Below are 23,245 nucleotides of genomic sequence, written 5' to 3'. Positions count from 1 at the left end.
CGGGAGGCCCCATTAGCTAAAGTGGTGCTTCAGGTTAAGAACAGTTTCAGGTTAAGTACAGACCTCCAGAACGAATTAAGTACTTAACCCGAGGTACCACTGTACTGCTTGCATGTAAATTTCCTTCATCATATAAGTATCTGATCCCAAGTGCTTCTGTTCAATACTTCCCCTCATGCACACACAGGGCACAGAGCAGCCCTGTCACAACAGCCCTGTCATGTGAGTAACACATGAGGAATGCTGCCTCAAGACATTTTGCTCCCTATAGCAGAGTCCAAACTCCCTTGCTTTACCCTACTACGATTCTGTCACTCAGGTAGCAATTTGCCCCTTCCTCCACCCACCCTGATGGTGCCACTTAAAACAGGTTGCTTCACCCTGCTGTATGATTGGTCCAACTTCGTGTATGTGCTAGGAAGTAGTGTGTGATTTAGTGAGGCTGAGGGGGGGGGGTCTCCACATGACGGTTGTTGCCGTGAAGCACCCAGATCATAAAGTGGCTTGAAAATTTCTTTTGGGGGAGGGGAGTCTGAATGCACGAAGTCTTATATTTGTATATTTAGGCATGCACAAGGACCAAGAGAAAGATACAGAAGGATGCATCTCTCTAACCTCAGGGCCTATGGCTTTGTTTGCCTTCCATGATTCCCTTTTAGGTATCCACAGACACCACAAACTTATTAAACATGGGGTTGAGGACAATGATAGTGTCTGTAGCCTAAGCTCCCACCACCCCAGGCATTCCCCTTTGCTCATGGGCAGCTTACTGGGCATTGGCATGGCCAACCACTCGGAAAGGTCTAGGCAGCCAGTTGATCTTCCCAATCCCAATATCCACCATGCAGGTGCACCATAGAGATAGGAAAAGGTTAAGAGCGATCCTCACATGCACACTTCCTGGCTCTGCTCGCAAAGCAAGTCTTTGTACAGAGAGCAGGCACGTCCAGTTTTGTTTTTGTTTTTTAACTAAAAAAAAATGTCTAGAGGTACGTACTCTCATTTTCCTACTCATATTGAAATACTGCCCCTCAATGAGACCAAATTTAGATTTACAAAATGTTTAAGGGTATGTGTACCCCTGCGTCCCCCCAGAAAAAGAAGCACTGGGCACATCCATAGAGATTGGAAAAAGTAGAGAGTGATACTTGCACACACACTGTCTGGTTCTGTTTGCAAAATCCTGGGCGTTTTGGCAAATTCAAAAAACTGAAATACCCCCTCCCCACCGAAAGAGGACCTGTCTGGGAAAAAGAGGATGTATGGCAACCCTAATCTACTCAGAAGCAAGTCCCACTGAGCTCAGTGGGTCCTACTCCCAGGAAAGTGTGTGTGATATTTTAGCCTAAATTGCAGTGGAAGTAGAATATTTAAGAGCATGTATTATGATAACCTTTTAAAAAAATACTTCACAACTCTAGCAGGATATGTGGGCAATAATGCACGAAAGAATTAGTTATACCGGGGAAGGCTTAACTTGTTGTCATGGACTGGCTGGAAGCAGAGCAGTGGTGGGTAGGGCTGCCATACGTCCAGGATTTCCCGGGCATTACTGGGATTTCAAAGGCAGAAGTGACATATGGGGGGAAATTCCGGAAGACAGCAGTTTGTCCTCTGGCAACCCTAATGGTGGGACGCACCAGCTGGTAAATCTCCAAGGGAACCCCTAGGGGAAGAAGGCCCAGAGCCAGGGGTAGTGGGACGACAATGGGTGCTCAGAGGGAGAAGAGGGAGCAGATTGGGACTAGGAGGTGTCGGAAGCAGAAGAGGCAGCAGGGTTTGGCGAGCAGAAAGAGGCTGTGGCAGAGAGCAGTCCAGAAGAGGAGGCTGGAGAGGAGGGAGGCTCAAGAGGCAAGGTGGAGGCAGGCTGCTGAAGAAGCCAAGGAGTCTCCCCCTCCTGCTCTCTCTCCCAGAACACAAAGAGGAGTGAAGAGGGTGGAGCAAACAGAGACAAGACAAAGGAGCATCAGTATGCTGGGGAAGGACCCTGGGGGGAGGCGGAGACTGAGCTGTGGGAAAGTGGGGTGCTTCAGTCTTCACAACTGCCTCATTAGGGCAAGACCTACTCGGGAAGGGTTGCTGTTATCACTAGGCCTGCACTGTTTTGGTTCCTTTCATGGGCGTAGCCAGGATTTTTTTTGGGGGGGCAGGACTTTTGTTAGGGGGCAGAACCGACGTGATTGGTCAGTCAGTTAAGTATTTCTATTGTTTTACTTGTTCTAGGGGTGGCAGCTGAGCCCCCCCCTTAGCTACGCCCATGGTTCCTTTGACTAAACAGTTAACTTCACTGACACAAGGTGTTTTCTTGCTGACCTGACTCCAGCTCCTAACAACTGTGGCCATTCAGGTGTTATTGGACTCAAAACTCCCACTAGCCCCAGCCAGCATGGCCACAGACCTGCTCCAGTGTTTGTAATTTGTTTTATTTTTATTTTCTTACATTTATGCCCCTGTTTCTTCTGTCATGGAATGGACTCCAAGGCAGTGTACATGTGGCTTCCCAATAGTCACCCATCCAGGCACTGACTAGAACAAGTTATGCTTAACTTCAGCAAGGTGGTGCCCTCATGTGCCTTTGAACTGTACCATAGGATTTTAAATGTAAAGACTGATACATTTCTTGTTGGCAATTAGTTTTGCCAGAGATGTATGGTAGCCAAAGAGGGTCAGGCAGAATTGGCCTCAGAGACAGATTTGGCTTAGGGTCTATGGATGCTGATCACTATTTTTGATCACAGGGCAGTCCTGTGCATTGAATCATGAGAGCCAAACAAGGAATATGAAAATGCATCTCACTGTTAAGAGATGATTATTTGAGATGTTGGTATGTTTTCCAGCGCCAAGTGTCAAAGTGGAAATAGATCATGATCACACTTGTGTATTACCTGCTAATAAGGTGTAAATGCAAATTTCATGGCCATGTAGAGTTTTTGTCTTTATTCCAAACAGGCATCATCCAGCATATTGAACAAAATGTGGCGAGAATGGTCTTAAATAATGCAACATGGAAAACATTACGAATTTCTTTTGCTTTCTGGATTCCAAGCGTTCCCAAACCTTGCCGTCATGTTTACAAACAGCTGCAAAACGATTAGGTCTAGAAATGTTTTTTGTTTTTAAATGAGAAGCTGAGAGATTGAGGATTCAAACAATCTCTTCTCCATAGGAGTTTTCTGCCTGCTCTCTTTCTAAACTTATCTATGGGACGTCTCAAACCATTGCAATGTAACTGGAGAAGGTCATAATCATTACCTCAAGAAATCTTGCATTATTATCCCTAAAAAGTGGGATAACCCTCTTTCCCCCTTTTTATTTATTAATTGTTGTTGCTTGCCAGCTGTACAAGATGTTAGACCTAGTCATTAACCCATATGTGACCTTCTATATTCAACTGATTTCCAGACAGGGACAGAACAGTAACTCTAGCCGGCAATGTGAACCCTCCTGTATTTGTAATTATGATTTTGAGAGTGTAATGGCTGCACTAAATCCTCTCCCTTTTTGCTCTGCAGCCGCTGTTGTGACAAGAAAAGCTGCGGCAACAGAAATGAGACTCCTTCAGATCCAGTGATAATTGACAGGTAAGGGCTGCTATCCTTTTCCTTGAATTTATTCGAGCTATTTGTGGTGTGTGTGGTAGTTGGTTTTCTTTTTGTGGGGTGGGGGGACGACGACTCCTCATTATAATGAAACACCTGCCTTGTGTTGCTAATGGGCAAAGAGTGATGTGCGTCCGTGGGCGTAATTTTGTCGTTCATAGGGAATTAGTGATGCTATAAGGTTTTGATTTTTGTGGAAAGGCCATATGGAATGTAACTGTGAGTGGAGGCTCTGTGGAGCGTTCTGGTGCTAGTCTCTGATTCATGCTCCTAAAGGGGGACATTTTTCTCTGCAACTTTCTGCGCCTCAATTCGCATGCTGTGCCTGGGAAGCTTCGGGAATATAAAATAATAATAGTTTGTGATTTATGAAATGTGGTTGGGTGCTTATAAATATTTAACTTTTTACTTTGAAAAATGTTTGAATCATTATCACTTTTTAGCTACAGTAGTTCCCTTGGATGCAATCTATCTAAATTGTAAGGTTTGTTTTATTTTATTTATGCATTAAGATATCTGAGAACTAAAGATTCCTCTGCCCCCCCCTTTCTCAACAACCCCCCCACCCCCGGATTCCAGCTTGTTTTCTTTGGTTTGAGTGCCATTTTGATTGTATTGTCAGTTGATTAATTCATTTTGCCTGTCTTAATTATTACGGTTTCTAAACCGATCCAAATTACTAATCTGACATGACCGAATAAATCACTGTAGAACAATAAATTCGCTGGAGTTGTTCTGTGCAATTTGCACTCGGCAGACTTGCAAATTAGGCAACGCTGTAGCCAAAGAGTCACTTTTACATTTTAATTATTGAAGCTCGTCATACAGAAACATATGATAAACTGTTACGATGTCGCATTACTTTGTGAGAATTAAGTGACCACGCAAGGCTGATACTGTCCATTATCAGTTAAGAGAAGGAGTACTATATCATTGTGGTATGGAACTCTTCCTCTTGCTTTGCTGCCTGAGTTAATGTTCACAACCTTCAATTCATCCTCTTTGTTGGATTGCTCAGAAAGTGCCGTGTGACGTCGGAGCAAGGTGGCATTCTGTTACGCAGTGACTGGAAAGACATGATTGATAAGCCATTGTATTTATGTAGTTTTATGTCTTTGGTATGGCTTTTGAAACAAGAAGTTATGCTTTCATGGCAAATGTCTTTGCAAATTATTCCTGAGTTAGTTTACAGTACAGTAGCAGTGAATTTATATTGCATACTTGCATTGCTGAAGAGCGTTAGGTGAACACAGGAGAGCACAAAAGTAATTAATTAATGTGTCTGTTGTGTATTCAAGGTGTATTATAGTCTGATGGGGTATTAAAGATGGCACTTGCAGTTGCATGGAAAATTTATATGTCTCCTAGATGGTTCTCAACAACGAGATAGATACTGAACGTGAAATGTGTGTGGTTCTACCTACATATAGATGTGCTGGCTGTGGTTCATTTTAGGAATAAAACTTTGGCACTGACCGCATTTTAGACTAGCATATTTCAGCTTAGTAAGCCAAGAGACAAACAAGCTTTTTGCCCATGCGTGAAGATCCTGTGTTCCTCCCTTTATATTGCAAGAAGTCAAATTGCAAAATCTATAATTAACCACAACTTCTCATTTTGACCAAGCTGAGGAGAAAATGGTTATAAGCTTTGGAGCAAGTGAGGGGTGCTAATCCGACTTCAAACTGTGGTTACATATCCTGGCATGTTTCAAAGCGCCATGGTTTCTTGGAAATGAATGATTGGCAAACTATGGTTAATTAGGTTTGCTGTTTTGCTTGTGTGGACAGGCAAAAGCTGTTCATCTCTTGATTTACTAAGCTGAAATCAGTCATCTGATCCAGGCACCCTCATCTGCATATTGTTCCTCTTCTTAGTAGTTTGGACAACTTGGGTCATATGGTACTTCACCAGCATTGCAGAACTTTGCACTGAGGCAGATTAAAAGCTGGAATTTGGTTTGTGGAACTGGGCTCTATTAAACTTTGCCTCACCACACATTTTGAGTGTGAACTGGTTAATCTTTTAAAATTCTTCCCTCGGTTTTAAGTGGTGACTTTGATATGGAAGGTTGATATGACTGTGGTTTGAATAACATCTGATTTTGACCCGCTCCTTTGGGTTGCAGTGGCATAAGAAATTTGACTCAGCTGTGCTGTAATTAGCCTTCCCTGTGTTTTTGAAACAGGATTGAGTTACCTGGATCGCATTAGTGTGGCTTCTATTGTTGCCGCTTAGCATCTGTCCCAGTAGGGTACTTAAAACCTTTTTCTTGGCCAGGGCTAGTTCAAACAATTTAGGCAAAATAAAGTATGCGCTTTGTACAGCTAGTGGCTCTGGTGATGTTACTAGTGACATTTACCCTGTGCATATTATTTCCCCCTTGGCTTAGAAAAGCACGAAGCAATCTATATGAAGCCTGTGTTTTAAACAGAGTACTTTACAAATTGTTTTAACATTAAAAAGCCGTCACGAGCTGGAACATATGTTGAGTTGCACTCTGCTGTCACTCTGGCGTGCATAAAATTGTAAGCTATTATGCCAATTGATATGCAAAACCATATTTAGCTATTTTTTATTTGCAAGTGATCCTTTGCAGGACACATTTGGGGAGAGGGAGAGAGTTTGCAAAGATTTTCTCTGATGCCTAGCAGACTGCTCAGTCTTCTCTTTGACCTGTATTAATAGAATGGGCACCTTAAATGCTACATTTAAGTAGGCAAGGATCACATTTAAATCATAGACATGTTTCCTTATGAGGATTACTACCTCTTTGCTATATCTGCAGAATACGGTTTTTCAAATGTCTGATCAAGAAGGATACTTATGATTTTTACACATACACTCTAAATGATATTGGAGCATGTCTGGAAAATTTTGAATGACAGTAGCCACATGTGAGTATTGACAATTCTGGACAATTGCGAATCTCTGAAAATTCAGAGACACACTGGTGAATATAGGCAGCTTAAAAGCGATTACATTTGTGTGTTATGAAAAGTGGGGATATATGACACATGTAAAACCTTTGTACCTAAGAGTTGTATAACATGCTCTTTTGCCTCAATTATCATTTATATTCATTTATAATATATAATCCAGAATGAACTGGAGCCATTTAATCATAAATGTAGAGTGTTGGAACAGCCTTGGCAGATGCATTGGGAAATGACTTTGTATTTATAGGAGCACGTTTTGATTGTGATCAAAATGACCTTAGGAAATTTTCTATACTCTAGAGATCTGTCTTCCCTCCATGCTGTGGCATCAATCTATTTTTCTCATAGGCAGTTTGTAAGCTTTATACCATCAGTTCATATAGCCCAGTATTGTATGGCTGGCTCCAGGCGTGTCCCCTCTCTATCATTGTATCTTATCACCTGGCTACAATGACAGCACTTCAAGGAGTGCTGTGTTGCTGGATTTAGTTACCCTTTAAATTCCCACAATTCCTCAGAGTGACAAAAAGTTTGGGGCACTGAGAGAAATTAAGTGGTGGCTTGATACAGTCATCTGGTGCTGCTCCAAATGCCACATCAGGTGATGGTGGTGGTGGGAATTAAGGTTGGAGATGAGTAAGTACTGGGGTCCTGTCAGCTGCTCAAGGATGCCAGACACAGGCTATGAATACTGTTTACATTGGCCCTTCCCAACCCCACCAGAGTTACCAGGGCATTTGCTTTTACCACAGAGTACTGCTGAGTTATGGCCTCAGTGTGTTTGTGTTGCGCGCACACAGACACACACACACACACACACACACACACACACACACACACACAGATGCCTTAGAGATGCAGTAAAATAATCTCCAACACAATCACACAGATTAAAATAAATAAATGAAATCATTGCACTAGTGGGCTCCCCCCTCCACTTCTGTGTGCCCCATAACTTCCCCAAACCTGCTCCAGAGGGTCAGGAGAACCCCCAGAACAGTGCAAGGGAGGAGGAGAGGAGATACTGTTTGGTTTGCATGAACAGAAATGCACAAGAATCTCCTGAGCATTACACTGAACGCAGCCCAGTATCCCCAATGAATGACATTTTAAAAGCCATTTGTTGCTTTGGCACAAGCTGTGCTGGTACACAGCTTTCCCCCAGGCCCCAACTGGCCCTTCATGTGTTCCCTGTCCTGGTTAGTTCATTTTACAGCAGGATGATACAGTTTATATTGTACAGAAAGTATAGCAAAAATGAGATAGGGCGTAACATCTATTTTAAGGTAAATTATCATTTTTTAAGCGGAAGGTGCATGCATCCCCCTAAAAGCACCTGCAAGTTCATGGAGATGTGGAGGGGACGAGTCTTTGGAGGAAGTGAGTGTGATGCAAAGCAATTCAGGGTGCAACAATTTCTGTTACAAGTGACACTGTGTGCATTCAGCCTAGTAGTAGCAAAAAAATAAAATAAAAAATGAACCACTTCCTGTTATTACATTCTACATAGATTTAACATTCAAACGGTAACTCAAATTTGAATTTAAAAGGTTTGCTATAAAATTCCTGGGCAGGAATTGAATAAATTGTACTTTTATTGCCACAGTGGAGATTCCCATGTTCTAACCTTTTTTTCCATATAGCTATTCTAGTTCAATAAATAAAACCTCATTAGACTATTCCCATTTCAATGAGTTTATTAAATTTTACAGGAGTAATTAGCATAAGCTGTGCTAATTTTTCTGGAAGACTAATGAGAGAGCTTCTTAATTAGGTTTGCTTTGTAAGAATCTGAAAAGATGATAATGAAAAAAGTCACATAGGGTGCAATACAACAGGAAGGAAGAGTCTTATTATTTCTTGATTTGTGAAAGATGATTCTGTGTCTTGGCATGGCTTCAAACTTTTTAAAAAAAGCCTCTCACACATTTTTAAAAACCACCCAAACTGACCAGGGCTGAAACAGATATTCTAGTGAGATTTCTCTGCTTGTCATTTAGTTTCATCCCCGTCTCCCTTCATGGATGAAACAATTGAGCAATGGTTCTCTTGGCTAAGATAAACATGGAAAGTAATGTCTACTTCCAATGTATATGGCAGAATCACTCCAGCATAAACGCTCATACCTAGTGCCCTGGATCCCCTTAAATACCTGTTGTCTGAGCATGTATGCATTCCAGTGGTGGGAGAAAAACATCCCTGATGTATGGTTATTAATGGCTCCAATTCTCAATAATGAGGGGGGAAAGATGATTCCCCACTTCCCTGCCAAGAGTCAAAAGTGGTATCACAAGTGTTTCATTGCTAATAGTGAATCATTACCTCTGGCAAATAAGGTTTTTCAGGTTTTTAAGACGTTTCAAAAACCTACAAAACTTGTTTGATGGAAGATGATTGCAGGACAAAAGAAACCTATATGGGCTGCACCTCCAGCTTTCTTATAAATGACTGTCTCTAAACATAGCTGCTATTTTCTGTATCCCTGTTGAGAGCTAATGCCCAAGAATCCGAGACTATTTCCCTAAACTAATAAAATAATTTATTCCAGTGCCTAGTGTACACAATTGCATCATGCAGAGACTCAGTATTAATTCTGATATCTGAAAGCAGCCGCAGCGCTAAGCCACTGCCTCCAAGTTGGTTGTCTGACGCAGAGTTGCTACCTGGCTACTGTTTATATTAGCCATGCTAGAGAGGTTTTGTTTTGTTTTGTTTAAATTGGGTAGGCCTATACCCAATTTATCCATAATGAATAGGGCCATTTTTAAAGATAGTAACTCTAGGTATGTGATCAAGCAAATTCCCTTAAGCCAGGCAATTTCAGATGGTGTTTGTATGTTCCCAGTGTGCACTGGATTCCAGTGGAAAACATCTGCTCTCTATGCCCATAACACTCTGTACTGGGATATTTTCCCAGATTGCTCTGTGGGAGAGTAGCCAGCAAGCTGCTCCTTTGTGAGAGAGCTGTTGTGTGACCACTGCCTCTAGAGCTCTGAATTCCTCAGCAAAGCAGTCCAGTTTTGCCTGTAACTATCTATCTATCTTGCTGATGCGGTGCTAAGTGTCTGAAAATAGTTTCTTCTTAGCATTGATTCACACAAGTGGTGCAGAAGAGGAAAAGCTTGTTCCATGATGACTTCCAGATGCTGTCCATTGTGTGTATATATGATATTGTAGGTTGAGTTTAGCATGGATTCGTGTGTGTTTTTTAATTTGGCACTGCCTGCACATTACTAGCTGATGTGACCTGAATGTGCCCAGCTGAAATGGTCATATGAATCCATCATCTGTTCATACACTTGCATATGGGTCAAATACCTTATGCTCATGCCATAACCAGGATGGCAACAGGATGGGCAGAGGAAGGTGTATGATTGTGTTTGATGGGATGATCCAAATAGACAAAGCTCAGATGTAGCTTGATGTAGTCTTGGTAGTTCACCTAAAGATGAACAGGAAGTCTGGTGTAAGATTTTTAGACGCGTTAATTAACCAGCATGAACTGTACTGTGAACAAAGATCTCAGTGCAGCAATTTCTTGCAAGGACAGAGGTATGCTTGAAATGTCTCTTCCTGCAAGGGCTGCCTCATTGACTGCAAAAGTAGTAAAATTCTGCCCATGTATCCCTTTGAACATGCACGCAGAGATCTGAAGTGAATGGGGCGGTGTGCAGGCTCATAAGTTCTATGTGTGCATGACCATTATGTGTGAGTTGCTCTGTCATTAAGGTAGCCAATCTGGGGAACATTCAGCACTTTTGAGTTTCATTGGTTTCAGTGGGAGAATCAAGCATGTGCTTCAGTCTCTTTCTCTCATTGAATTTAATGAGACTCCAAAGCACTTAACCTTGCTTGGATTGTGCCTGATGTTTCTGTTGGGCTTAGGCCTGAGCTTTGCTTGGAAAAGTCAAGGACACACTACCTTCCAACAGGAAATACCTCCTTAAAGAGTGACTATAGCTCTGCTCCCAGTGTTGATCCTTCTATTCCATCTGGAACAGCTGCAACTGGAATAACGATTGCCTTCCTGAACGTATCATTTTGGAGTTTTGGGTCATTGCTCCAGTTCATCGTGCAAGTTACCTACAAACCTATATGTGGAAAGCACCATGTTGTTGTTGTTTAGTCGTTTAGTCGTGTCCGACTCTTCGTGACCCCATGGACCAGAGCACACCAGGCACCATAGTATGTAGCGAAACGTATACATTCCTCTCTATCTTAAGCACACAATGGCCCTGTGAGTAAAGCTATGTTAAGAAATAGTGACTGGTCATCTAAGGAGCTTTGTGGCTGTGTGAGAATTTGAATTCAGGTCTCCACAAGTCACCCAAGGCAAGTGTTTAACACATAACACCACCTTGGCTCTCTTCCAGCCTTTCTTCGTAGTCCTCCTTGCACCGTGGCACACACTGCCTCAGTATAAGAGGAGTGAGAGGGTTGGCACCACTCATTTGATGCAATGGTATTTTCCTAATCTGCTGATTAGTTGCGGGGGAAAGAACTTGGGAACAGCATATTTGGCCCATGCCAAATAAGTGGTCCCTGCCGCTTTCTTATTCCTGGAAAGTGGCTTGAAAATGATGGTGACAAGCTTCGCTTTTATTTCAGGGTCAAGTTCTGTGGAGAATATGTAGTGTACGTATATTCTTTTCAGTGTAAAAAAGCCCTTAAAGCATCTGGCTGAAAGGCGGGGCCTGATCCTGACAGGGTAGCCCAGAAAGCACTGAGCACTCCCCACCCAACTTTGCAGGGGTGAGTACCTTAAAGGACCGGGCTTTTCTTTTGTTTCTCTTCACAAAACTTCAAATGTCCTATTCATAGCTATTGATTTCTTAATGCTAGCTGCTACTTCAAAGTGTGTGCAGGGGCAAAGAGGACAGAGGCGGCCCATAGGATTACCTGGGTCAACAGAACTAAGAATCTTTTATTCCATTTCATGTATTATTAAAAAGAGAGTTTTTTTGGGGGGGTGTAGATAGGTTCCCCCCCTCTTTTTTATGGATTGCGGGGGAGAGCAGAATGGAGAAAATCCAGAAATATCTAATCTCTGAATCAAAGCTGTGGAGTAAATCTGATTTTGGGATCCCTTTCTTGTACTTGAAAAATGTGCCACGGCAATGGAAATACACGGGGTTCCAATATTAAGAAAAAGGTTGCTTTGATTAATTTGGGGTCTGCCTGTCTGCAGAGTGATGTGGAGTGGCCTTTTCTTGCTGAAGGATGATGGGACAGGTGACTTGTCAACCTTGATTGTAGAGCCACATTGTACAGAACCCCGACTTCTCTGTAACAGTTTTGTGGCTTCTTCGGAGATCATTAATTAAGAAGCAGCAACAAACATCTGTTATGCCAGCGAGTCACAGGCAATTGAAGTTTCCTTTCCTGAGTACTTGTGGTGGACCAGATCCACATTGCCCCTTTACACCTGATGTTGTACACCATGTGTACATGTGTGTGAACATGCTTTTATCAACCACTGGGATACTGTCTGGTGAACTCCTAGAATTTCTTCGCAAACTTTAAATGTGTAAATTATTATTATTTTTAATGAAACAATGCCAGAAAAGAGTATGTTCTTTTCTAGTGGAAGTTAGACCTGCAATGGCAGTGTTTAGAGAAGAGAGGAGCTTAGTTGCATTGCAAAAACTCAGATGGGAAGGTGTGGATAGACGAAGCTTTTACTGTACTTCCCTTTACTATCTTCTTTGAGAATCATAGCTTCATTGGCACCAGCAACTTAACCGAGCAACTCAATGGTTGCTCGGTGCCTCCTCCAAGTTTTGAGGGGCTCTTAGGCTAGGTGGTCCCCTGCTCTGTCATATGTTTGCTTGCCTTCTTCCATCTGCACAACTACCTAGAGAGGGAGTGTGCAGAATGCTGCACAGAAGTGAGCAGCAGGGTAGGGTGATAGTGCTCACTTTACCTCCCACTTATTGTGTTGCTGATGCAAGTAGTAGACAGGGAGGTCAGCACGGTGCAAACCAGCTGGAGGAAGCACCACCTTGGTGTGTTTGCGCTGCACAAACTTCTCCTCCTTCTCTACCTCCTGGTAAGCAGCAGTAACATGGGCAATGAGAGGTCAGGTGAGCACCGCTGCACTGTCCCATCGCTTGCTACTGATGCTACCCCACCTATTTATTCTTACCACAGCTTGCATGCTTAGAGAAGGCAGATGAAGAGGTAGCAACACCAAGGAGGAAGAGCAGCAGGGTCAGGAGGTTCTGGGCCATTCCCTGCTGCAGGGTGTGAAACTCAGCACAATGTGAACCAGTGATGTTAACCCCTGATGCTGCTGCCATTAAGTTTCAGCTGAAGAGCGGAGGGTCCATGGACTTATGAACCACCTAGGTCTAGCGGCAACCAGAGAGAGGAAAGGATCCTTTTCATATGATGCAGATGCTGCAGTGCTGGCCCTATAGCATCCAGCACATGCACCACCAACCGGTGGTGAAATTGCACAAGTACAACATGATGGCACTGAAACCACATAAAGCAGTTCTTCCACCTCTCAGCTTCCATTTAATGATTGCCTGGTGGCCAGTAAATGCACTAGAGTATAACTGCTAGAATGCACTGTGGTCATCAATACTTTCATATAATCCAGTAAAGCAAAAATCTATTTCATGCTGCTAATAAGATGGGTCAAATTACACTGCCATCTATAGATCCTACACAGAAGGTGGCAGATTTTTTAGAAAGGCATTTAATACAGCTTCAGAAAACAAGCAGCATGTGTCAAGAGCGTGGCATGCACTGAAATTTCTCTTTCTCTTTTAACATTCTAGCGTATTTCCTGTCATAAGAGTTCTGGAAAAGTACAGGGTGCACTATACAATGTTGTCTCTGTGTCATTTTGGGAACTGTGCACAGGCAGTTGTGATCAGATATATTAAAGTATGAATGAAAAGTTTACTTCCAAAATTATAAAGGAGAATATTTTAAGGTGGTTCCTCTCCCCCCCCCCCATTAAAAAAAAGTCCTCTATCATTTGTGGCACTTTAAAATACTTGTGACACTTCTTTAGTATATGAAAATCTATATTCCAAATGAATGTGACATGTTTGATGCTGTTAATCTGCTCTGGGTATGAAGTAGGTCGTTAAAATGTGTTATTTCATTACCTTGAAATTATATCCTGGATGTTATTAAAGTGACCCAGATATAGACTTTCACAGCAGCCGTTGAAATGCTGTGAACAGTACTTTTTTGTCTTCAGTTCTTAGCTCCTGGAAAGGTGTAGGCAGATGAAGATAAATCTAGCACAGGCCATTTCTCTGGTTACAAACCTTTGTTCCAGTGCAAATAAAGGTTTTAGATATACAGGGTTCATTATAACAGAATTTTAATTGCTTTAATCTGGCAAAACTCCCTAGTCAGACAAGAACGTTTCCCCCCTCCCTTTTTTTCTTTTAAGATATAATGGAAATACCTCTTCTTGGATTCTGCAGTTTGTGTATCCTTTCATGTTTTGTTTTTTTTAATCCCCTAGATTAGAATATCAACAAAGTTATTCTAGAGGTTGTTAAAGTTGTGTGGGTTTTTTGGGGGAGATAGCCAGATTTTCACATTCTGAATGCACTGCTCCTAAATACACTTTTGGACTGAAGGGAAAGTACTTTGGAAGTGGTGTGTGTGTGTGTGTGTGTGTGTGTGTGTGTGTGAGAGAGAGAGAGAGAGAGAGAGAGAGAGAGAGAGAGAGAAAGAATATGTTATAAAGAATCGCCATGTTATGACTTGAACTGACACTCTAGCAATCTATATTGCATTATAGCAGCACCAGGCATCTCCAGCGTGGCATTTTCCAACTATATCATTTAGCTAACTCTTGGAGACACAATAGTTTTGTATATATCTGTATGGAACAGTGTTGGCTAACACGCCTTTAATAAGAGATTGTCTTCTGCCCTGCCATATGCTACGGGAGCAGCCACCCGCTCTGTGGGGCTTTTGATTCCTCTCAATAAGATTATTTCAAATACTCTAATCCCGAATCATTGACATGAATACAAAAGCCTAGTGACATCTAATAGATGCCTCTTAGCTTTGCTTTTTTCCTCTTGTTCCTTGCCTTTTTCTTCTTTTTTTACCTGACAAAAAGCTTACAGACACTTGGGCTCTGTCTCTCCGTAGCAGCATGGGGGGCTGCTCATGAAATATAAAGGAGGAAAAAGGACTGACATAGGGCTGATAAGCCACAGAGCAAAGGACCATAGATTAAAAGTAAATGCCAGTAAATCCTATCCTGTACACTCACTTGTTCTTTTATTGTTTTCTTTAACTCTTCCTGTGCTGGAGGGAAATGCAGGCTGAGACCAGTAAAGGGGAAGGCAGGCGACAGAAGAAATTTAAGATTAGCTTGTTGCTCCCTTTCGTGTCAGTTTTGACACATTTCCTGGGGTCTGGCTGACACAAATGCAAGGTGGATTTTAGTTGCTAAAGTCGCTCTGAAATTATATTTTCAGCCAGCATGTAAATTAACAGATTGGTTAGAATATCTTATTATATACAGAACATTAAACAGATGATACCTTTCCTACTTGGCAGAAAACACAAGTATGACTATTTATTTATTTATTTATTTATTTAAGCCATTTATATGTCATTTCCCCAAAAGATGTGTTTGAAGTGGCTTGCAGCAATTATATAAAATCATTAATAAAGACATGTCAAACAACCTTTTGCTAGTCTTTATTGTATTCTTCATGATATTCCCCTGAGGTACGGTAGTTACTGTTATTCCCAGGCTAAGGTACGGCAACTTGTCTCAGGCCTGCAACACATTCTTTGGAGAAATGAGACCTGAACTCATATCCACATTTAATTCTCTATCCACTGAACTACTCATCAGAGATAAATTAAGAATAAAATAAACTTCATGGGCAGGCTTCAGCTAACAAACCCCATCAGCGGAAGCACTGCACAAGAGCTTCTGCTTACTCAATGGGGCTTTCCCCGTCCCCCCAGAATTGGTAATAGCATAATGCTGACCTCAGCCTCATGTTTTATATTTCTATAAAAATATATATATTAAACAGTTCCAAGGTTAAGAAAAAGAAAAAAACCCTATTAACCATCTTTGGACATAAAACAATATGTTGGACTCGGACTTTGTGATGCTTACAGCAGACCCACTGAAACCTATGGAATTTAAGTTTTGACTTACTTTTGTCCCATTGATTTCAGTGGGTCTACATTAAGCATGGCTAAGCCAGGATCTAACCCTGTGCTGCTAGGACTTATAGGGTATGTTCATATTAGTGGCTTAAAATGCAACAGGAGCATTTCTGCTTCCCTGAATTTGCATGGTGTTGCCCCTATGAAGGGGTGTGTGAGACAGAGAGAGAGAGAGAGAGAGAGAGGTATCTTCACCTATATGCATGACCTTTTTGGTTTGCTTGCTCCCACAATCCCCACTCCAATTCATGAAGTTGTCAGCTGCATGCACAAATATTCACATTACCACTTACTCCGTGCTGCTGGTTGGAGGGAAAAAAATGCCTCAAACGAGAAACACGCCACTATGAATTATGGCTAATGTGAATGTGGCCACTTGCACTGGATGTGGTGTAAGCGGCTATGTGAACACTTGCTAGGCAGCAAACTCCACAGAACACGGGATAATTTACTTCCAAGTAAATATGTAAATATGTATAGGATTCTGCTGTCAACCCTAAATCAGAGACGCAAATATATTATTTGATACGATTAACATTTGTTGTCTGTCATTAGGCCTGAATGTACATTTTCAAATGTTCACAAAATATTTTGTTCTACACAAAGGGACTCAATACTTCTCTCCAAATACTGCCATGTTCGCGTTCAACAGAGTCAAGACTTATTTGATCTCACCTAATAATCCTCCTATGGGGCCAAGAGGAAGCACTTCCCCCAAACACTTTTGGACTGATTCTTTGCTGTCAGAAGCTGTTACTGGTGGAAAGAAAAAAAACCCAAAACTATTAGCACAGACTAAATTCCCTACTGTAATTGGTTATGAAGGTGGCAAAGCCTGTCAAATCATGATGATATCTGGATTTCTCTCTCTCTCTCTCTCTCTGTCTCACTTGCATCAGATTACAGTTAAAAACTTTAATGATTTTGAAGTAACCATCTGTATTCAAAATGTGGATTGTCGTTCAGTTTCAAACAGGTCTAACTCCAGAGTCAAAGTTCTATCTACCTCTGTGATCTCTATGAAATTAACCTTTCAGTTAGATTTTTTGGCATCTGTCTAACAGCATATCCATTGGCTGACATCCCAGATGTTAAGTTTCTCTAAGTGGATGTTAAAGAACATTTTACCTAGCTCAAATTTGGTAGAAGAGTGACAAGAGCAAGGAATAAATGTTTCATATAATCGCTGCAGAGTTCTTTCCAAGAAGTGGATTAGCAAATTTCAGTGTCATACAAGGATTTTTTCCAGTGTTTCCCGGTATAGTCTACTTCAGATCTTTAAGATCTATGCTTAGGGCTCAGGCACATGTTGACAAATGTTCATGCTCAGAACAGATACTCCTTCCATCTTTGCAGTGATATAAGCCAGAGTTTTATATCAAGAAATGTTCAGCTTTCATGACCCTTTCTAGCCTTAATATGGCCTTTCTTAGTAAGAATCAATGATTTTATTTTATTGATCTTGTCTGTTTTGGTTAGGGCAGAATACAAAAACTGACGGTTTTTTGCATGTGTAGAAGCCTCTTGGAGATGTATTCTCAAGCAACTCACCTTTTGCCCCAAATATAGACATATCGCTGAACATTTGTGTCTCCAGCATCCCTACAGTTGGTTTCTTAAGCTGATTTTGCACCCCTTGTTATCTAGCATACTGACTCTCAATTGTGTCCGTCCCATCTAGCTGCGACCCCTCCTCCCAGCTGAAGCAAATTGAAGGGTATAAAGGTCATGACCCCTGACCCCTATTTGTGACACCCTTTTTCGATATACCCTTCCAGACTGAGAACTCCAGAGTAACTCCATAGACTTTGCTTGTTTATCAATGAAGTTGCTTATGATTTGATGCCAGGGAATGAATGAATGACTCTGTGTTCTGTGGCTCCTCAATTAATGGAGCTTTATTGTGTGTATGTGTGTGTTTGTATAGGAAGGAAGGTGGGAGAAAGAGGAGCAAATAGCTGTCTATTTCCATTTCACACACTAGCCAGTACTTTGGTCTGAGTTGAGATTGCCAACTTCCCCCTACCCTACAGGTTCTTGTGCCTTTAACAGTTATACGTTAGGCAGCAAACAACACGTAAAATGTTTCCTTGGCATGGACATTCAGCAATAAGGGAAGTCTTTCCTGCCAATTTCGTCCTGTTATGCAGATGTTAAAGGCTCAAGAAATTTGCCAGAAAGCAAGTTGGCAACCTTATCCTGATCAAACTGGGATATATGGAATGGCAGAAAGAGGTATTTCCAGAGGTGCGTCTTTTGCAGCAGGAGCAACAAAGAGTCTTGTGGCAACTTAAAAGCTAACACATTTATTATGGCCTAAGTTTTCAGTCCACTTCATCAAATGCGTACCGTGTTATCCTGAGTCATAGATACATAGAGACATGATTGGAGGTTCAGAGGCAGGGATTATAAACAGTAAGGTCATAAGGAAGTATAATTAATGTACCTGATATGGTCAGCATGCAATCTAATGGCTTGATCCCGTTCTAAAATGCTTTTAGTCACTGTCCCACCAAGATCTATGTGGCTAACTTCATCTTCACAGATGGAGATCCATCACTCCACATGACCCATTCATAGAACTTCAAAGTGTCTGGGGCAAAGAGCAGTCTGATCAGGGTGGCAATGTGTGTCCGTTAGATTGTATGGTTTCTTGCTGTGAGTTGGTTTCTCACCAGGGGCCCTGCTTTCTGCAGTTTTCCAAGTTGTGTGGTCGCGTCTAGGCGTGTACAATCTGCACATCATCATCCTCATCATCATTATTTTATTTGTATGCCTTCTTTCCATGGTTAAAACTATCCTCAAGGCAGCTTACCACATGGCAAGATTTATATAATTGCAAACATAACAAAAGTCACAAACAATAAATGAAGCACATCAAAAAGTACACAAACTAATTGGAACATAAATCATAAGCGTAAGCTCTGTAAACAGAATCTAGCTGAAAGTGCATATGTCAGAGCAGGACCTGCTGGTGTGTTCCTATTCTACACATATCTACTCTGCAGACTTAGACCCCCTAAAAAGATCTCATGAAATCATTCAGATGCAGGGCTCCTGAGAACAGCATTCTGCTCTTCCCAAAACATGTTCAGCTACTCACTGGGAAAACAGAAGCCTCAGACTTTCTTATCTACACTCAAAACCACGTCCTTATTGTTCTTATGATCAAGCAATGTCAACTGCCTTCATCTATTTAGCACAGTCCCACTAAGGCAGGCCTCTGCTTCGCTGCCCAGCTCCATGTTTCTGCTTTCTGCCCAGTTGGCTACACAGGGAAAGTCTGCCAAGGAGATTCAGTCTGCAAGCAGTCATGTAGCTAGCAACAGTTATTTGAAATGTTCAGCTTTGAAATTAAGAAAATGAGCAATCCATGCTAAAGGGGAAAAAAACCTAGCCCCAAACATACAGTGCTAGATGAGACCTGCTTTACACTATTGGGGGGTGGTAGACGTGTCTGGTTTGAAAGTATTTCAATGCTGTGCTACTAATACACTTAGGATTATTTTGGTTCATATTATACCAGAGTATTATTGCTAATACCCATACGTTTAAGCTTCACGGTTCTGCAAAGATAAACACTCCTAAGTTAAGTTGCACTTGATCCAATTAGCCCTTAAATATTAAGCAGCCTGATCCTATGTATGTTTATGCAGAAAGGAACTGCTAGTTTCACTGAGACATACCATAATAAGGGGATCTAAGGTCACAGCCGTAGTCACTGGGATATTTTCTCCTTTCGTTATTGCTAAACCCATGCAGGCTATATATAGCTCTTTTGTGTTATTTCCATTTTATAGTGAACACAATGTTTTACCGTGGCTATAACTTATCTTAGCAAGTGTCTCTCGGATATTGCTCTCGGAGAAATATGTGTCTTTCCCCAGTTTCCCGGTGGCAACACAGTTCCTTCCCATTAGTCTGTCAAGAGTGAGACAAGTTCCAAAGAGCCGTGCCTCAGAAGAAGAAGAAAACAATTGTTTCCTGGGATGGGAAGCTTCCCCTCGTTCTGCCTCCCTTCCTTCCAGGCAGGTTTTGTTAGCTGCTGCTGCAGCCGCCTCCTCGGTTATTGAGGGGTTAATGAATTGGAGCCTGCTCCCGGCAATCCCATCATGTGCCTGGTTGACTCTGAAAGAAGGTCTTGCCGTAGCCTACAGGGCATCCTTTCCCAGCTTTCTCTGAGGCCACCTGGGCAGATGAGATCCTGCACAATCTGTCCTTAGGACACAAAATCTAATCAGGCGCAGCCTTCTCTAGTCTCAGTGACCTGCCTGCTTAAGGAGGGAAGAAGAAACAGGGGCAGGGAGGGAGCTGATCACTGATAGGCTACATCGTTTCTGGCTTTAGGGAGCTCCTGTATCTCCCACAAGGGAGGAAGTCTCCCCTCCCCCTCCCATTCATTTTCAAGATAAGGTGTCATTCATGGGAGCATTGTGCTGAACTAATCAGGTTAATTGAGGAGCCCTGAATAGTACTCATTTAGTTGATCTCTTTTTCCTGTTAGAGACAGATAGTGCCGTCAGAGATGGCACATGCTTTACATTTTCTTGCACTTTGCGTCCCTCCTGTGCCGACTCCAGAATGGCAAATATAAATGGGTTAATATGCAAACTTTGGTGACTGAATGAATAAGGTCTGCATGTATGTACTGTACGTGTTAGAGGGCTGGCATTATATGGGTCCGTAATGCACACTTGTGCATGCAAACCTGTACAGCATATTCCTTACAACAGAAATCCAGAACATATTCTTGCCAAGATTACTGATTCTTGTATACATAATGCCATCTATTCCTTGGCTTCAAAACTGTTGTTTTACTTAAAAGTAAGAGCTGTTTTGACAGTGGAATAGACTCCCATGAGAGGTGGTGGAGATGGCCAACTGTCATATATGATCTAGCTGAGACACTTATAATTGGGGGGGTGGGGTGGACTAGATGACCCTGGCAATCCCCTCCAACTGTACAGTTTTATGACTGTATGCTCAGCAAAGTTACACCAGCAAGGTATTATCTGAAAACCCCAGGCACTGATAACTTGGCTTGTTTTATTTTTTTAAAATGTTGTACATGGTTCTGAAATTCAAATCTCTCGATTGTGCTGCCTGGTCATTTTTTATTTTCACAATAGGCTTTGATGTGATATAGCAGTTAATATATGGCAAAGTTACTCACTTTGTAGACCCAGAGTGAAAGGCTGTTTATTGACTAGCAGGCTAAGACACTACACAGGAAAATGAAAGTAACAAGAACAAGCTAAGGGGGTGGAGTCTTACCTCCAGCCCATAATAACTGGAGACAACATTTAACTCCATGATTTCCGGTTGCTACAGTAGTTTCTTTTTCTCTCTTCCTTCCTGCCTTGCATTACTCAGCCTTCCATTGAAGATGCTCTTGTTTAGGCAGATCCGCTGTGATGGCTGGGGACAGGCCAAAGTCATCACGAAAATGTAGAAGGTCTAGGGGGAACATTTATGGGGAAATAAAAAAATACAATCCATTGTATCTGTAATAATTTCACAAGCATCCAGTAAAAAATGGAAAACTATTAGAACCAAGGTTCTTGCCTGGACATTAAAAAAACCCCATTGCTAAGTATTTACTTATATATAGTATTTATATATCGCTTTTTAGGTAGATCTCATAAAATGGTTTGCATAATATAATTACAACAATAAACAATGGTGTGGGGGTTTTGTTAGTTACAATAGACTGGAAAACACCACTTGTTTGTTAGAAAAATCTTCTCTCCCTCCCCCTTGGAGCAAGGTGGTCCTTCAAATGTCTCTTTGGTGGCAGTTGTGGGAGGGGGGAAGAGAGAGGCCACTAAAAACCCTAGCAGTCAGCTCAGTTGGTTAGAGCAGTGTTTCCCAAACGTTTTTGGGCAATGGCACACCTGTTAGCCGGAAAAAAATCTCGCGGCACACCACCATTAAAGCCCCGCCCCGTGACGTCAGCGCGCAGCGTCACGCCGGGAGGGACGCACAAAAGCGAAAGTTTTTTCCCTCCCCCTTGCCGGGGTGGGAGGAGGCAGCAGAGCGAGGGCAGCTGAGGCGGCGGCGGCGATAGCGGGCGGAGGAGGGGGCGGCGGCGGGAGTTGCTGCTGCTGTTGTTGCTGCTGCTGCCCGGACATGCCGGCCTCCTCCTCCTCCGCTGTCTCGCGCTCCTCCCTTTTGCGCGCGCTGCCCCGCCGCTCGGCACCATCACCGCGGAGCCGCCCCCGGCTCGACGCGGATCCTCGCCGCCGCCGCCGCCTCTCACCGCCCGACTCGCCCGCCTTCCTCCCACGGCACACCAGCCGGTGTCTCACGGCACACTAGTGTGCCGCGGAACACCGGTTGGGAAACACTGGGTTAGAGCATGGTGCTGATAACGCCAAGATCATGAGTTTGATCTCCATATGGGCCACACCTGCATTGCAAGGCGTTGAACTAGATGGCCTTCAGGGTGCTTTCCAGCTGCAAAATTATTTTCTATGATTCTACGTACCAGAACAGAACATGAAAATGAACTGAAGCAACTTATTTGCCCCTAAAGGACCAGTCAAAATAACTATACAGGTCTGCAAGGGAGAACTTCACATACTACGTGCCTGAATTCTGCCCTGGCGACCCAGTGTGGCGCTCTGGCTAGAGAGCGCTGGCCTAACCTTCAGAGTGAGAGACCCAGGTTCGAATACCCCCTCCGCTTCATTGTGTGGCCTTGGGCAAATTAAATTCAGGCACCCAGATGCAAAAGAGGACAGCACTCCTGCGCCTTTAATAGTGATGTGTAACAGTGAGAATTTCAGCGGCTGTAACTTGCATGCAGCTTGCATGAAATTCTCTCATGACTTCTGTCTTCTACATCACTATGACAGGTGCAGGAGGCTTGTCCTCTGGTGTATCTGCACTTCCACCATGGGAACTTAAGTCTTCTCACAGAGGAAGCCAGGGGCAGATTTTGATACAATGGCACCCTGAGCTAGGCCAATTTTTTGCCCCTGTCCTTGCCGAGCTTTGAGAAGGAGATGTATAGGCCCTGGCATAACCTAGCCCCTTCTGTCATTCATAGCGATATCTATCCCATGTGAGGCCTTGGCCTGCCCTCCCTTCCATACTCCGGATATCAGCTAAATTGTATCCCTTTATCAATTTCTAACATTCATTAACTCTAGCAGTTAGGGGGGCCCTTGCACCCTCAAACTCTGTTACCCCAGATGTGTAACAATACTCACATTTTCATCAGTTAGAGATGCAGTATAAAGACCCATTAATACTTTGCTAGGCGAATGCATGGTTCTGAAGTGATCAGGAATAAGGAAATGAATTCAGCTCTCGCTTGTTGTCGTTCTCTATAGTCTTATAGAGCAGCTTAGAAAACATACGCGCAGAGGCACACAGGCACTGACTTTACAGAGTTGCCTTCCTTCAAGTCCACCCGTTAGGGCTTCCCTGCTTAATCTATCAGAGTGCTATTTCCCTGAAGATTCTCTGCCCAATTTAGGTGCAGCCAGCCCATAGCCTTCACTATAATCTTCCTACTAGCTGCAATCC

The 23,245-nt window shown here is 42.7% G+C and overlaps 1 protein-coding gene across 8 annotated transcripts in view; it reads left to right on the top strand.

Annotated features, from left to right (window-relative positions):
* Window positions 1-23,245, top strand: part of EBF1 (EBF transcription factor 1) — a 374,138-nt gene that overhangs the window by 26,917 nt on the left and 323,976 nt on the right. For all 8 annotated transcript variants that reach the window (XM_083488402.1, XM_083488398.1, XM_083488401.1 and 5 more), the window contains exon 6: window positions 3,513-3,581. In XM_083488402.1, coding sequence (XP_083344528.1) covers window positions 3,513-3,581 — 69 coding nt within the window. The remainder of the gene's footprint in view (window positions 1-3,512; window positions 3,582-23,245) is intronic.

The sequence above is a fragment of the Podarcis liolepis genome (genome assembly GCF_965112155.1).
Source record: "Podarcis liolepis genome assembly, chromosome: 2".
NCBI lineage: Eukaryota > Metazoa > Chordata > Lepidosauria > Squamata > Lacertidae > Podarcis > Podarcis liolepis.
The sequence above is the reverse complement of the archived record's forward strand: the minus strand, read 5'-3'. Positions and strand labels throughout refer to the sequence as shown.